This window comes from Salvelinus alpinus, chromosome 8 (genome assembly GCF_045679555.1).
Source record: "Salvelinus alpinus chromosome 8, SLU_Salpinus.1, whole genome shotgun sequence".
In the NCBI taxonomy this organism is placed as follows: Eukaryota; Metazoa; Chordata; class Actinopteri; order Salmoniformes; family Salmonidae; genus Salvelinus; species Salvelinus alpinus.
The window spans coordinates 65,588,173-65,603,672 of record NC_092093.1 but is presented as its reverse complement, the minus strand read 5'-3'; the positions used below and the strand labels follow the sequence as shown (position 1 = coordinate 65,603,672).

At 43.4% G+C, this 15,500-nt stretch overlaps 2 protein-coding genes across 3 annotated transcripts in view; one reads left to right on the top strand and one right to left on the bottom strand.

Moving 5' to 3' along the window:
• Positions 1-15,500, top strand: part of cntnap2a (contactin associated protein 2a) — a 226,266-nt gene that overhangs the window by 202,169 nt on the left and 8,597 nt on the right. For both annotated transcript variants that reach the window (XM_071414746.1, XM_071414747.1), the window contains one exon: positions 176-269. In XM_071414746.1, coding sequence (XP_071270847.1) covers positions 176-269 — 94 coding nt within the window. The remainder of the gene's footprint in view (positions 1-175; positions 270-15,500) is intronic.
• Positions 1,188-8,255, bottom strand: LOC139583551 (E3 ubiquitin-protein ligase TRIM21-like). Its single transcript, XM_071414748.1, has 2 exons — positions 8,101-8,255; positions 1,188-7,678 (listed from the first exon to the last, which is right to left on the bottom strand). Exon 2 carries the CDS (start codon positions 7,674-7,676, stop codon positions 6,051-6,053), a length of 1,626 nt encoding a protein of 541 aa, XP_071270849.1. The 5' UTR covers positions 7,677-7,678; positions 8,101-8,255; the 3' UTR covers positions 1,188-6,050.

Here is a 15,500-nt window from a genome sequence, read left to right as displayed (position 1 = left end):
CAAAAGCCTTCAATAGTCTCAGGACTTGAATAATTGCCAATGGCTTGATGCTTCATGGATATGAGTAGGCCCTTTTGAACACAGTTGATGCTGATGATTGACTATAGAAAACCTCCAATGGTTAGTATCATGATCTTCTCTCTCTTCCCCTCCTTCTCTCACTCTCCCCCTCTAGTTGGACCACTACCCCCCTGTCAGTTACTCTCTCCCAGAGGCATCAGACACACAGTTAAACCTGGTCAAGACAATATTCTTGGGGAAAGTATTTGGTGAGTACAGGCACCTCAAATGTGTGTTTGACAGGTCTGCTTGGCCCTGGTAGAGACAATAGGCCTATACAGAGAGCACCAGCAGAAGAGTGCAGACTTGTTGTAGTTATGCTGTGTGCCCACCAGAGGGAACTAGAAGACAGTACGCTGGGCCAATTGTGCGCCGCCCTATGGGACTCCCAATCACGGCCGGATGTGATGCAGCCTAATGTTGCGAGACATATTATAGATTTCAAAAATGCTTAAGTTTCTGTAACATGATGTTCAATAGATATATTTTGCTTTAGGTATATGATCTGGCATTACTGGTGTAGTGTGTTAGTCCTGAGCATGCTCAGTGGGGTGCAACCTTACAGAACGTTCAGATAGAAATGTTATGTAGAACAGACGCTTTTCTGTAGAATTATAGGGATTCATGTCAGCTCTATACAAGACATTTCTAGCTGCAACAACAACAGAATGTTGTCCCCTCCTGAACACGACCCTGGCGTAGTATTATATTCCTTACTTCTTGTTTGATCCCGATCACTAGTTTGGTATTCCATGACTCCTGGTTTTCCCGCTCTGTTCTGGGCTGGCGGGAATCAGTGGGGTAGAATAGCTGAGTTCACTTCTCAGCAAGAACCATTGATCGATGTATAGCCAACTAATACCACAGGGGATAATGTCGCTTTCCCTGTCACACACACTCATACACACACACACACACACACACACACACACACACACACACACATACACACACACTCATACACACAAAGCACTCACAGCATTTATGCACCGACGTAGGCACACACACCACAGCAACCCCACCTGGCAATGCAAAGCTGCCGTTCAAGGACTGAAGGACACAACAAAAGGCAAAGTCACCATTGCTCTGCCAGTTCACCTTTCCAACAGATAATTCATGCACAATTATACATTTCACAATATGGATTTATTTCCAAACGGGTTTCAACAACAACAAAAGTTGAACCGAAACTTAGACCTCATATGCAATATGGGCCTGTCATGCCAATTAATGTTCCCCGGCCAAATAGTGTCCCGCTCTACATCACAATGTGATTCGATAAACTATTAGCGTCCGTTGCTATATCAACGGTTTGACGACCGAATGATTATAATTTTGGATATCATTATACAGCCTAAATTACGTTCTTTTCATCATCGCTATGCAAACAAGGCTGGTTTCCACGACAATTTTGCTGTTAAAACAAGTTTTGTTAAGCTAATAAAATGAAAACATGAATTGTAACTACTTTTTAGTACCTTGTTAACATGACAACATGAAATCCACGTCTTAAACGATGCTACGTTTAGGAAATGGAAAAGAAAACATGTAACCTGCTTGACACATTAAAGTTATTTACCTTACAGATCACCAAGTCAGCTAATTTCCACTACATTCATAAGAAAATCCGTATGATTAATACACTAGATTGTCTGGCTGTCATGTTTTCATTTTAACCTGCCCGTCCCTTGTCTACACTGAAATAATATAATTTCAGTAGTCCTCGTTTTTTTCGGTCTCGCATAGCTCATTGGTACACCCTTGTGGTTGAATATATATGTATCTATTGTTGGTCCTAGGATACAACCGGGGACACTATTTGTCATGACAGGCCCCATCCAACCGCAAGGCGCTACAGAGGGTAGTGCGGACGGACCAGTACATCACTGGGATCGAGCTCCTTGCCTTCTAGGTGTTATATACCAGGTGGTGTCAGAGGAAGACCCTCAAAATTGTCAGACTCCAGCCACCCAAGTCATACCCTGTTCTCTCTGCTACCGCATGGCAAGCGGTACCGGAGCGCCAAGTCTGGGACCAAAAGGCTCCTGAACAGCTTCTACCCCCAAGTCATAAGACTGTTAATCAAATGGCTATTTGCATTGATCCCCCTTTTTTATTATTGCACTGACGTTCTTGCATTTGCTCTATGCACACTGACTGGAATCTACCCACACACACACACATACTACACTCCAACACACACACACTACATATGCTCTCTCTCTCTCTCTCTCTCCCACCCACACACCCACACACACACACACACACACACACACACACACACACACACACACACACACACACACACACACATTGATACAAACATAGGCACTCTTTCACTGGAATCTACCCACACACACACACACACACACACACACACACACACACACACACACACACACACACACACACACACACACACACACACACACACACACACACACACACACACATTGATACAAACATAGGCACTCTTTCACTGGAATCTACCCACACACACACACACACACACACACACACATTGATACAAACATAGGCACTCTTTCACTGGAATCTACCCACACACACACACACATACTACACTCCAACACACACACACTACATATGCTCTCTCTCTCTCTCTCTCTCTCTCACACACACACACACACACACACACACACACACACACACACACACACACACACACACACACACACACACATTGATACAAACATAGGCACTCTTTCACTGGAATCTACCCGCACACACACACACACACACACACACACACACACACATTGATACAAACATAGGCACTCTTTCACTGGAATCTACCCACACACACACACACACACACACACACACACACACACACACACACACACACACACACACACACACACACACACACACACACACACACACACATTGATACAAACATAGGCACTCTTTCACTGGAATCTACCCACACACACACACACACACACACACACACATTGATACAAACATAGGCACTCTTTCACTGGAATCTACCCACACACACACACACATACTACACTCCAACACACACACACTACATATGCTCTCTCTCTCTCTCTCTCTCTCTCACACACACACACACACACACACACACACACACACACACACACACACACACACACACACACACACACACACACACACATTGATACAAACATAGGCACTCTTTCACTGGAATCTACCCACACACACACACACACACACACACACACACACACACACACACACACACACACACACACACACACACACACACACACACACACACACACACACACACACACACATTGATACAAACATAGGCACTCTTTCACTGGAATCTACCCACACACACACACACACACACACACACACATTGATACAAACATAGGCACTCTTTCACTGGAATCTACCCACACACACACACACATACTACACTCCAACACACACACACTACATATGCTCTCTCTCTCTCTCTCTCTCTCTCACACACACACACACACACACACACACACACACACACACACACACACACACACACACACATTGATACAAACATAGGCACTCTTTCACTGGAATCTACCCGCACACACACACACACACACACACACACACACACACATTGATACAAACATAGGCACTCTTTCACTGCAATCTACCCACACACACACACACATACTACACTCCAACACACACACACACTACATATGCTCTCTCTCTCTCTCTCACACACACACACACACACACACACACACACACACACACACACACACACACACACACACACACACACACACACACACACACACATTGATACAAACATAGGCACTCTTTCACTGGAATCTACCCACACACACACACACACACACACACACACACACACACACACACACACACACACACACACACACACACACACACACACACACACACACACACACACACACATTGATACAAACATAGGCACTCTTTCACTGGAATCTACCCACACACACACACACACACACACACACACACACACACACACACACACACACACACACACACACACACACACACACACACACACATTGATACAAACATAGGCACTCTTTCACTGGAATCTACCCACACACACACACACACACACACACACACACACACACACACACACACACACACACACACACATTGATACAAACATAGGCACTCTTTCACTGGAATCTACCCACACACACACACACACACACACACACACACACACACACACACACACACACACACACACACACACACACACACACACACACACACACACACACACACACACACATTGATACAAACATAGGCACTCTTTCACTGGAATCTACCCACACACACACACACACACACACACACACACACACACACACACACACACACACACATTGATACAAACATAGGCACTCTTTCACTGGAATCTACCCACACACACACACACACACACACACACACACACACACACACACACACACACACACACACACACACACACACACACACACACACATTGATACAAACATAGGCACTCTTTCACTGGAATCTACACACACACACACACACACACACACACACACACACACACACACACATTGATACAAACATAGGCACTCTTTCACTCTCTTCACATAGAATGCATCTGGAAAGTATTCAGACCCCTTGACCTTCTCCACATTTTGTTATGTTACAGCCTTATTCTGAAATTGATTAAATAGTTTTCTTCTCTCATCAATCTACACACAATAACCCATAATGACAAAGAAAAAACTGTATTTAAAAAAAAAATTAGATTATTATTATAGATTTTTTTACTGAAATATCACATTTACATAGGTATTCAGACCCTGTACTCAGTACTTTGTTGAAGCACCTTTGGCAGCGATTACAGCCTCAAGTCTTCTTGGGTATGATGCTACAAGCTTATCACCTGTATTTGGGGAGTTTCTCCCATTCTTCTCTGCAGATTCTCTCAAGCTCCGTCAGGTAGGATGGGGAGCGTCACTGCACAGTTATTTTCAGGTCTCTCCAGAGATGTTTGATCAGGTTCAAGTTTTTGCTCTGACATACACTGTTACTGTGGGATCTTATATAGACAGGTGTGTGCCTTTCCAAGTCATGTCCAATCAATTGAATTTACCAGGTTTTAGAAACATCTCAAGGATAATCAATGGAAACAGGATGCACCTGAGCTCAATTTCGAGTCTCATATCAAAGGATCTGAATACTTGTGTAAATAAGGTATTTCTGTTCTAAATTTGCTAAAATTTATAAAAACCTGTTTTCGCTTTGTCATTATGGGGTATTGTGTGTAGATTGGATTTATTCAATTTTAGAATAAGGCTGTAACATAACAAAATGTGGCAAAAGGGAAGGGGTCTGAATAGTTTCCGAATGCACTGTACGCTGCTGCTACTCTGTTTATTATCTATCATGATTGTATAGTCACTTTTACCCCTACCTACATGTACATATTACCTCAATTACCTCAACTACCTCATACCCCTGCATATTGAATCGGTGCCGGTACTCCTTGTATATAGCCTTGTTATTAGTATTGTGTTACTATTTCGTTTATTTTTTTCTTATGTTCTTTTTAATTATTTTTCACTTTTTAACTCTGCATCGTAGGGAAGCTCTTGTAGGTAAGCATTTGATGGTGAAGTCTACACTTGCTGTATTCGGTGCATGTGACAAATGAAATGAAATTTGGTTTGATATACAGAAGAGCGTGTCAAAGTAGACTTGTATCTCTCTTTACAATTTAGATCTGACCATCATTCTGACATCACTTAGAACCATCAGCCTTGCTCTCAATACTTTCAATGCAGAGGGAACATGTTCAAAACCTTTGTCCATGGGAGGTAAGGGATTATACTTTATACAGTTTGAGATGCACACCCAACAATATTGATCTGTAGTATCCCAAACGAATCAACTGCTGAGCTGAGTATTTCACATTTTAGTGACAACTTGTTTCACTGTGTGTGATTGACAGAGGAGATGACCAGTGGGGCTGAGTTTTCACCACTACAGCTAAGATAGGGGTTGAAGTATGGATAGAGTTTCTCGGTGAAGTTGCATCCATCGAAGGAGTAGATATGAGACTTGGCCTTCACATCATAGAAGGAGACCTGACCTTTCTCATAATCCACAAACACCCCCACCTTCTGGGGCTTCTCTCTCAGGGAGAGGCGGACAGGGTAGTAATTGTTGGCTCCATACCCATTCTCGCCATTCAGCCACACAGTCCAGAGTCCATCAGTGCTCAGGTTTAAACTCTCCTTCCTGTCTATGGATTCACTGGCCACTCCTAGCCACCACCATGTCTTCCCCGTCACCTGCACCTCATAGTAGAATCTCCCAGAGGAGAAACCCTCCTTACCCAGGATAGAGAAACCATTTTTAAATCTCTTTGGATCATTAGTGAGATTCTCTTGATTCTCTTCTCCACATCTCACTTGTTTCCTCTTTTTCTTACCAAGGATGAGGAATGGATGTGCTGTATCAGGGTCCAGAGTCACATCCACTGCATACTGCTGCATCCTCTTCAGCTTGATGTCAGGCAGCTTCTCCATCTCATTGTGAAGAGTATCTTCCAGTTGATACACAACTCTCCTTACATTTCTCAGACACAGCTGACTGTGGACACTTTTCTGAGACCAGTTCCTGGTGGGAGGAAGCTTACAGAGGGGTGGGGAGCTCTGTAGGAGGTGGAGGTGGTCCTTGGTGTGTAAGAGCTGCTCCAACTCAGAGCATCTCCTCTGTAGCTCAGTGATTTCCTGCTCCAGCTCTTCAATGAGAAATTCAGCCTGCCACTCTGCTGCTTTCAACTTCTCCTCAACCACCTCAATGAACTCAGCCTGGCTTCTCTCAACGCAGCGCACCAGAGCAGTGAAAACCTCCATGCTGTCTGCTATCTCTCTCTCTGCTGCTCTTTTGCTGAATTTTACTGAGTGTTTGATCTCCTGAACCTTCTGCAGTCGCTCCTGGATCATCTGCTGAACTTCTGCCTCAGTCTTCCCCAGTTTAGCCTTCCTCTGTCCATACTCTTCCTCTAGAGGGACGGTGAGGTGAGTCTTGTGGTCTGTCTCAGTGCAGAACTTACACACACACGTCTGGTCAGTCCTACAGAACAGTTCCAGGAGTCTGTCGTGCTTCTTACACATCCTGTCTTGCAGGTTTTCCACAGGGTTGATCAGCGTGTGTCTCTTCAGGCCTGCAACTCTGTTGTGAGGCTGCAGGTGAGTTTCACAGAAAGCGGTCAGACATTCCAGACAGGACTTCAGGGCCTTGTGCTTTCTCCCAGTGCAGACATCACAGGCCACTTCTCCAGGCTCAGCAGGGGACTCATCTCTGTCTCTCATCCTCTTAAAATGATCTGCAACATCTCTGAGTGTTGTGTTCATTTTGAGCTCGGGTCTTCTGTAAAACATGTCCTTACACATTGGACACTGGCACAGGCCAGTCTTATTCCAGTATCCACTGATACAGGCCTTGCAGAAGTTGTGACCACAAGGAGTAGTAACTGGCTCAGTGAACACATCCAGACAGATAGAGCACTGTATCTGCTCTTCAGACAAGAGACTGCTAAGGGACGCCATATCTGGAACACAAAAACAGAGAAACCATAAATGGACTTCCTGGAAGGACTCAGCAGTAGCTTTCCTGAAACATCACTACAGACAAAGGTCCACAGTTCATCTCAGCAAAAAAAATACTGTTTTCAAAGCTGGCATCAAAGATGTGAAAACATCCCTTTTGCACCCACAAAATAGTGGGGGTGTTGACAGTTTTAATGAAACACTCAAAATGGGACTGATGATAGTCTAGCTATGTTTTGATTGACAGCCAAGCTACATACATAACCAGCTACAGTAGCTGCCCAACTTATGTTTTTCCTAAACTTTACACTCATATGCCTGTAAAATTGCAAATGAGCTGCATAGTTGTATTTAGGTCATACTGTATGAGCTGATACTAAACCACTGTAGTAGAAAATAGTTTAAACATGTCCACCTGTCTTACCTGTATAAGGGTTTTCCTGTTTTCTTGTCGAATGTTGGACACTGTGCTGCTGTGTTGTTGTTAGCCTTGTGAGGAGCAGCAGACTTTGTTTCCATGTACAATGCCCTGCTTTAGTTTACTTTCACTTCAGTAAAATTACATCACGAGGCCCCTCCCTTCACTGACTCCCTCTTTCCTTCACTATCTTCTTTCCTCCCTCCTTTCGTCCCTCCTTTCTTCCCTCTCTGCACAGAACTGGCACATATCCAGAAGTTAACATTACAGAATGTCCAGATAGAAGCGCAGAAAAATTTAAAATAAATGATTATGCAGGGGGTGAAAATAGAGAGAGAAAGAGAAACTGCAAATGTTAGAGTTAGACCATAGAGATGCAGATTATGTGGATGTTAGTCATCATATAGAAGGTAAAACAATTATCAGGCACTAGATTTATAAAGGCCCAGACAGAATCGATCTGTTTCAGATCATTTCCTGGCATGTCCTATACACAATGCTGTATTAATTCACTATTCCAAACATAAAGCCTTTGAGAGGGGGGAATTTATATCAATACCTTGAACCCCACACACAACCCCAGCAAAGCAGAAGAAACCCCAGCAAAGCAGAAGAAACCCCAGCAAAGCAGTAGAAACCCCAGCAAAGCAGAAGAAACCCCAGCAAAGCAGAAGAAACCCCAGCAAAGCAGAAGAAACCCCAGCAAAGTAGCAGAAACCCCAGCAAAGCAGAAGAAACCCCAGCAAAGCAGAAGAAACCCCAGCAAAGCAGAAGAAACCCCAGCAAAGCAGTAGAAACCCCAGCAAAGCAGAAGAAACCCCAGCAAAGCAGAAGAAACCCCAGCAAAGCAGAAGAAACCCCAGCAAAGTAGCAGAAACCCCAGCAAAGCAGAAGAAACCCCAGCAAAGCAGAAGAAACCCCAGCAAAGCAGAAGAAACCCCAGCAAAGCAGAAGAAACCCCAGCAAAGCAGAGAAACCCCAGCAAAGCAGTAGCAACCCCAGCAAAGCAGAGAAACCCCAGCAAAGCAGTAGCAACCCCAGCAAAGCAGAAGAAACCCCAGCAAAGCAGAGAAACCCCAGCAAAGCAGTAGCAACCCCAGCAAAGCAGAGAAACCCCAGCAAAGCAGTAGCAACCCCAGCAAAGCAGTAGAAACCCCAGCAAAGCAGAAGAAACCCCAGCAAAGCAGAGAAACCCCAGCAAAGCAGAAGAAACCCCAGCAAAGCAGTAGAAACCCCAGCAAAGCAGAGAAACCCCAGCAAAGCAGCAGCAACCCCAGCAAAGCAGTAGCAACCCCAGCAAAGCAGATGAAACCCCAGCAAAGCAGAAGAAACCTCCAGCAAAGCAGAAGAAACCCCAGCAAAGCAGCAGCAACCCCAGCAAAGCAGAAGAAACCCCAGAAAAGCAGAAGAAACCCCAGCAAAGCAGAAGAAACCCCAGCAAAGCAGCAGCAACTCCAGCAAAGCAGTAGCAACCCCGGCAAAGCAGAACAAACCCCAGCAAAGCAGAAGAAACCCCAGCAAAGCAGAAGAAACCCCAGAAAAGCAGAAGAAACCCCAGCAAAGCAGCAGCAACCCCAGCAAAGCAGAAGAAACCCCAGCAAAGCAGAAGAAACCCCAGAAAAGCAGAAGAAACCCCAGCAAAGCAGAAGAAACCCCAGCAAAGCAGAAGAAACCCCAGAAAAGCAGAAGAAACCCCAGCAAAGCAGCAGCAACCCCAGCAAAGCAGTAGCAACCCCAGCAAAGCAGAAGAAACCCCAGCAAAGCAGAAGAAACCCCAGAAAAGCAGAAGAAACCCCAGAAAAGCAGAAGAAACCACAGAAAAGCAGAAGAAACCCCAGCAAAGCAGAAGAAACCCCAGCAAAGCAGCAGCAACAGTAGCATGTTACTTCTCTCGAACACAACAGACAAATTACTTTTATATGCCACAGCAAACTGCCCATCCACTCACTCATTCACCCATGCAGGTTGTTAGGACTGATTGCTGTTGAGAATATCTGTTGTGTGGAGAAAGGCTGACGCTCTGTTGACCTACACTGAATCTGAATGAGGCTAGCACACCACACAAGATATAGAAAGACTATCCATATTTAGAAACTACTGCAGATGACAGAAGCCAGGTCTTCATGTTCAGTCTCGTCGGGACACACAGACAGAAACCAGCTTCTCTCTCTGAGTTTCCTAATCCAAGTGTAGGCTATTTATGCGATTATTCAGAGCAAGCTTGGCTTGTTGTCTGAAACAGGTCTGTATTGGATGACTGTCTACTGACAATTGTAATGACTAGGACATGTGGCTAGGATGGAGCTTGGTGTGTTTAACTTCATCAGGGCTGTGGGTTTGATTCCTGTATGTATCAACCGTCAGTTAATTTAGATAAAAGCAGCCTGTAAAGGACAACAGTTGAATCGACTGAAGAAAGTGTCTGCTCACTGTTTTGCTCCTCCCACAGGTGATTTTTATTTGTCTATTTCTGGCTGGTTATTTTTGGTAGACCCCTGGCACACTGTCTGACTCTACTTAAAACAGATAACTGTTGGTTATCTTCTGATATACAGTACCAGTCAAAAGTTTGTACACAAGTTTGTACACAAGTTTGTACACCTCCTCATTCCAGGGTTTTTCTTTATTTTTAAAAATTTTTTACATTGTAGAATAATATTGAAGACATCAAAACTGTGAAATAGCACATATGGCATCATGTAGTAACCAAAAAAGTGTTAAACAAATCAAAATATATTTTATATTTGAGATTTTCAAAGTAGCCACCCTTTGCCTTGATGACAGCTTTGCACACTCTTGGCATTCTCTCAACCAGCTTCATGAGGTAGTCACCTGGAATGCATTTCAATTAACAGGTGTGCCTTGTTAAAAGTTAATTTGTGGAATTTCTTTCCTTCTTAATGTGTTTGAGCCAATCAGTTGTGTTGTGACAAGGTAGGGGGGTATACAGAAGATAGCCCTATTTGGTAAAAGTCCATATTATGCCAAGAACAGCTAAAATAAGCATAGAAAAACCACAGTCCATCATTACTTTAAGACATGAAGGTCAGTCAATACAGAACATTTCAAGGACTTTGAAAGTTTCTTCAAATGCAGTCACAAAAACCATCGAGCACTATAATGAAACTGGATTTTGTTGAGGACCGCCACAGGAAAGGTTAATTAGAGTTAACGGCCCATCAGAAATTTCAGCCCAAATAAATGTTTCACAGAGTTCAAGTAACAGACACATGTCAACATCAACTGTTCAGAGGAGACTTTGTGAATCAGGCCTTCATGGTCGAATTGCTGCACAGAAACCACTACTAAAGGACACCAATAAGAAGAATAGACTTGCTTGGGCCAAGAAACACGAGCAATGGACATTAGACCGGTGGAAATATGTTCTTTGGTCTGAGGAGTCCAAATTAGCGATTTTTGGTTCCAACCACCGTGTCTTTGTGAGACGCAGAGTAGGTGAACGGATGATCTCTGCATGTGTGGTTCCCACCGTGAAGCATGGATGAGACAGTGTGATGGTGTGGGGGTGCTTTGCTGGTGACACTGTCAGTGATTTATTTAGAATTCAAGGCACACTTAACCAGCATGACTGCCACAGCTTTCTGCAGCGATACGCCATCCCATCTGGTTTGCGCTTAGTGGGACGATCATCTGTTTTTCAACAGGACAATGACCCAACACACCTCCAGTCTGTGTAAGGGCTATTTGACCAAGAAGGAGATTGATCGAGTGCTGCATCAGATGACCTGGCCTCCTTCAAGACTGTTGGAAAAGCATTCTAGGTGAAGCTGGTTGAGAGAATGCCAAGAGTGTTCAAAGCTGTCATCAAGGCAAAGGGTGGCTTCTTTGAAGAATCTAAAATATATTTTGATTTGTTTATCACTTTTTTGGTTACTACATGATTCCATATGTGTTATTTCATAGTTTTGATGTCTTCACTATTATTCTACAATGTATAAAATAGTACAAATAAAGAAAAACCCTTGAATGAGTGTGTCCAAACTTTTGACTAGTACTGTATAGACTGTGCTTGAAATAGACATTTCCTTAAAGGTAATTATTTTGATAATGGATGGTGATGTTTATCTCTGTGTGTCTGCTGATGCAGTTTGTTCTGTAGTCTATATCATCTCTGTGTGACTGCTGATGCAGTGTGTTCTGTATTCTATATCATCTCTGTGTGACTGCTGATGCAGTGTGTTCTGTATTCTATATCATCTCTGTGTGACTGCTGATGCAGTGTGTTCTGTATTCTATATCATCTCTGTGTGTCTGCTGATGCAGTGTGTTCTGTAGTCTATATCATCTCTGTGTGTCTGCTGATGCAGTGTGTTCTGTAATCTATATCATCTCTGTGTGTCTGCTGATGCAGTTTGTTCTGTAATCTATATCATCTCTGTGTGTCTGCTGATGCAGTTTGTTCTGTAATCTATATCATCTATGTGTGTCTGCTGATGCAGTGTGTTCTGTAGTCTATATCATCTCTGTGTGTCTGCTGATGCAGTGTGTTCTGTAGTCTATATCATCTCTGTGTGTCTGCTGATGCAGTGTGTTCTGTATTCTATATCATCTCTGTGTGTCTGCTGATTCAGTGTGTTCTGTAGTCTATATCATCTCTGTGTGTCTGCTGATGCAGTGTGTTCTGTAGTCTATATCATCTCTGTGTGTCTGCTGATGCAGTGTGTTCTGTAGTCTATATCATCTCTGTGTGTCTGCTGATGCAGTGTGTTCTGTAGTCTATATCATCTATGTGTGTCTGCTGATGCAGTGTGTTCTGTAGTCTATATCATCTCTGTGTGTCTGCTGATGCAGTGTGTTCTGTATTCTATATCATCTCTGTGTGTCTGCTGATGCAGTGTGTTCTGTAGTCTATATCATCTCTGTGTGTCTGCTGATGCAGTGTGTTCTGTAGTCTATATCATCTCTGTGTGTCTGCTGATGCAGTGTGTTCTGTAGTCTATATCATCTCTGTGTGTCTGCTGATGCAGTGTGTTCTGTAGTCTATATCATCTCTGTGTGTCTGCTGATGCAGTGTGTTCTGTATTCTATATCATCTCTGTGTGTCTGCTGATGCAGTGTGTTCTGTAGTCTATATCATCTCTGTGTGTCTGCTGATGCAGTGTGTTCTGTAGTCTATATCATCTATGTGTGTCTGCTGATGCAGTGTGTTCTGTAGTCTATATCATCTCTGTGTGTCTGCTGATGCAGTGTGTTCTGTAGTCTATATCATCTCTGTGTGTCTGCTGATGCAGTGTGTTCTGTAGTCTATATCATCTCTGTGTGTCTGCTGATGCAGTGTGTTCTGTATTCTATATCATCTCTGTGTGTCCTCTAATACTGATATATCTGTTTTATATATCACTCTGGTCTCTCTCAGCATGTGTGTGTGTGTGTGTGTGTGTGTGTGTGTGTGTGTGTGTGTGTGTGTGTGTGTGTGTGTGTGTGTGTGTGTGTGTGTGTGTGTGTGTGTGTGTGTGTGTGTGTGTGCTTTTTTGCCTTTTTTTCTCATATCCTCCTGTGGATCTGTCTATGGCTAGTACACTATGGATTCCTGATCCATATCTACAATAATCCAGACACCAGACTTTCCCATGGCTCTGTGTGTGAATGGGGGTGGGACTGTACTGCACAGTGAGAGCACGACAGACACTGCAGAGAGAGAAAACAAGTACATCTGAGGAACAAGGCTAGGAGAACCACTCGACTGCAGCAGTGATCTCGGTCAGAGAGAAAAAACTAAACAAAAGGAACCGGGTCTACAAAGATACACTGACTAAAAGTCTGACAGGTAATGTTACCTTCATCTACAAGAAAAATAGAAGTGTGTGTGTGTGTGTGTGTGTGTGTGCACGCATATACGTGCTTGAGAGAGAGAGAGACATTTTCTCATTTGATTGAATTAATTTAATTTCAATTGGGTTTGATTGAAATGTGTTTTTGAATGTTATTTTATTAGTCTTGTAATTCCCTCGTTGGTATTGTTTGCAATTTATTTTCGTCATGTTACAGTATAGTGTATGGCTGGGTTAGGATCTTCTGTGGTGGGAGTTCTGTATGCCTTATATTGTATGCCTGGCAGTGTGTGCCCATGTGTGTATTTATAAGGAAGTTGAAGTCAGACTAGCATGTAGGCTTTCTGCATTGAAGAAGACGTTGTGTGTGTTGTATATGGGTGACATGTGTGTGTGTCCGTGTGTTTGCGTGCGTGCGAGCGTGTCCTTGCATGTTCCCAGGAGTGTGTAAGTTGTGTGTGTGTGTAGGCAGGTAGACTGCAGTAGGAGCGCATTACAAGGACAGGTGCAGTTACCACCTCCTAGACAGTACATTCATCCATCTCTCTCTCCTCTCTTTAGCCTTCTCTCTTTTCCCTTTTCTCTCCGTTTCTCTCTCTCTCCCTGATCAGTGTGCTTTAGTAGCATCTCTCTGTTCTCTTTGTGGCTGTGTTGTGTCTGTTACACTCTATTGTGTGAGAGCGTGACTGGCTGTGTGCGTGCGTGTGTGTGTTACTCATCAAGGGTTAGTATAGAAAGGAGCTGTGATCGATTACTCATACTATCTGCACTAACTATATAATTTGTGAGGTGAATTGAGTATATAGTATGCTTATTAGTCATAGTATGGATATAGTTAGTCAAAAGTTCCCGGATGTCGTACTAAATTCACCAAAATATGAAGTATTTTCGTACATTGGGACCCACAATGCAATTCTTCAGGAAATGGGCGTGGCTTCACATCGTTTCGAGATTTGAAGAAAATGGCGGAAAATATGCAGTCAAAGTACAACGAGAGCGGATACGAATTCACTGCTTTAACTAATTATGACGAATGTTAAGAAAATGTTGAGCAATGTAATAAAGTAATGACTTTTCAAATATGGTACCTTACACGTTATATTGGCTGACAATTTGTTAGCTATGCTTTCCTTACAAACCACATTTACATTTACATTTAAGTCATTTAGCAGACGCTCTTATCCAGAGCGACTTACAAATTGGAAAGTTCATACATATTCATCCTGGTCCCCCCGTGGGGAATGAACCCACAACCCTGGCGTTGCAAGCGCCATGCTCTACCAACTGAGCCACACGGGAAACCACATAGCATATCATTACAGCAGTATATACCGGTATGTTGTTAGCTAGCTACCTAACGTTAGTTGGCTACTTATACATCAAACTTGCCAGTATATTAACTATATGATATCTAACTACAGTAACTACCCAGCATTTATTGACTTGATTATGCCCGTCATTCTTAGCTTAGCTAATGGTATAGTCGTTGTGCGTTCTCAATGGACATTCGGGTGCTTTCGTAAATTAGCTCTGGCTATCTATGTGACGCTCGTCTGAAGAAGAGGACCAAAGCGCAGCGTGGTACGTGTTTATGATTATTTATTCAAACTGAAC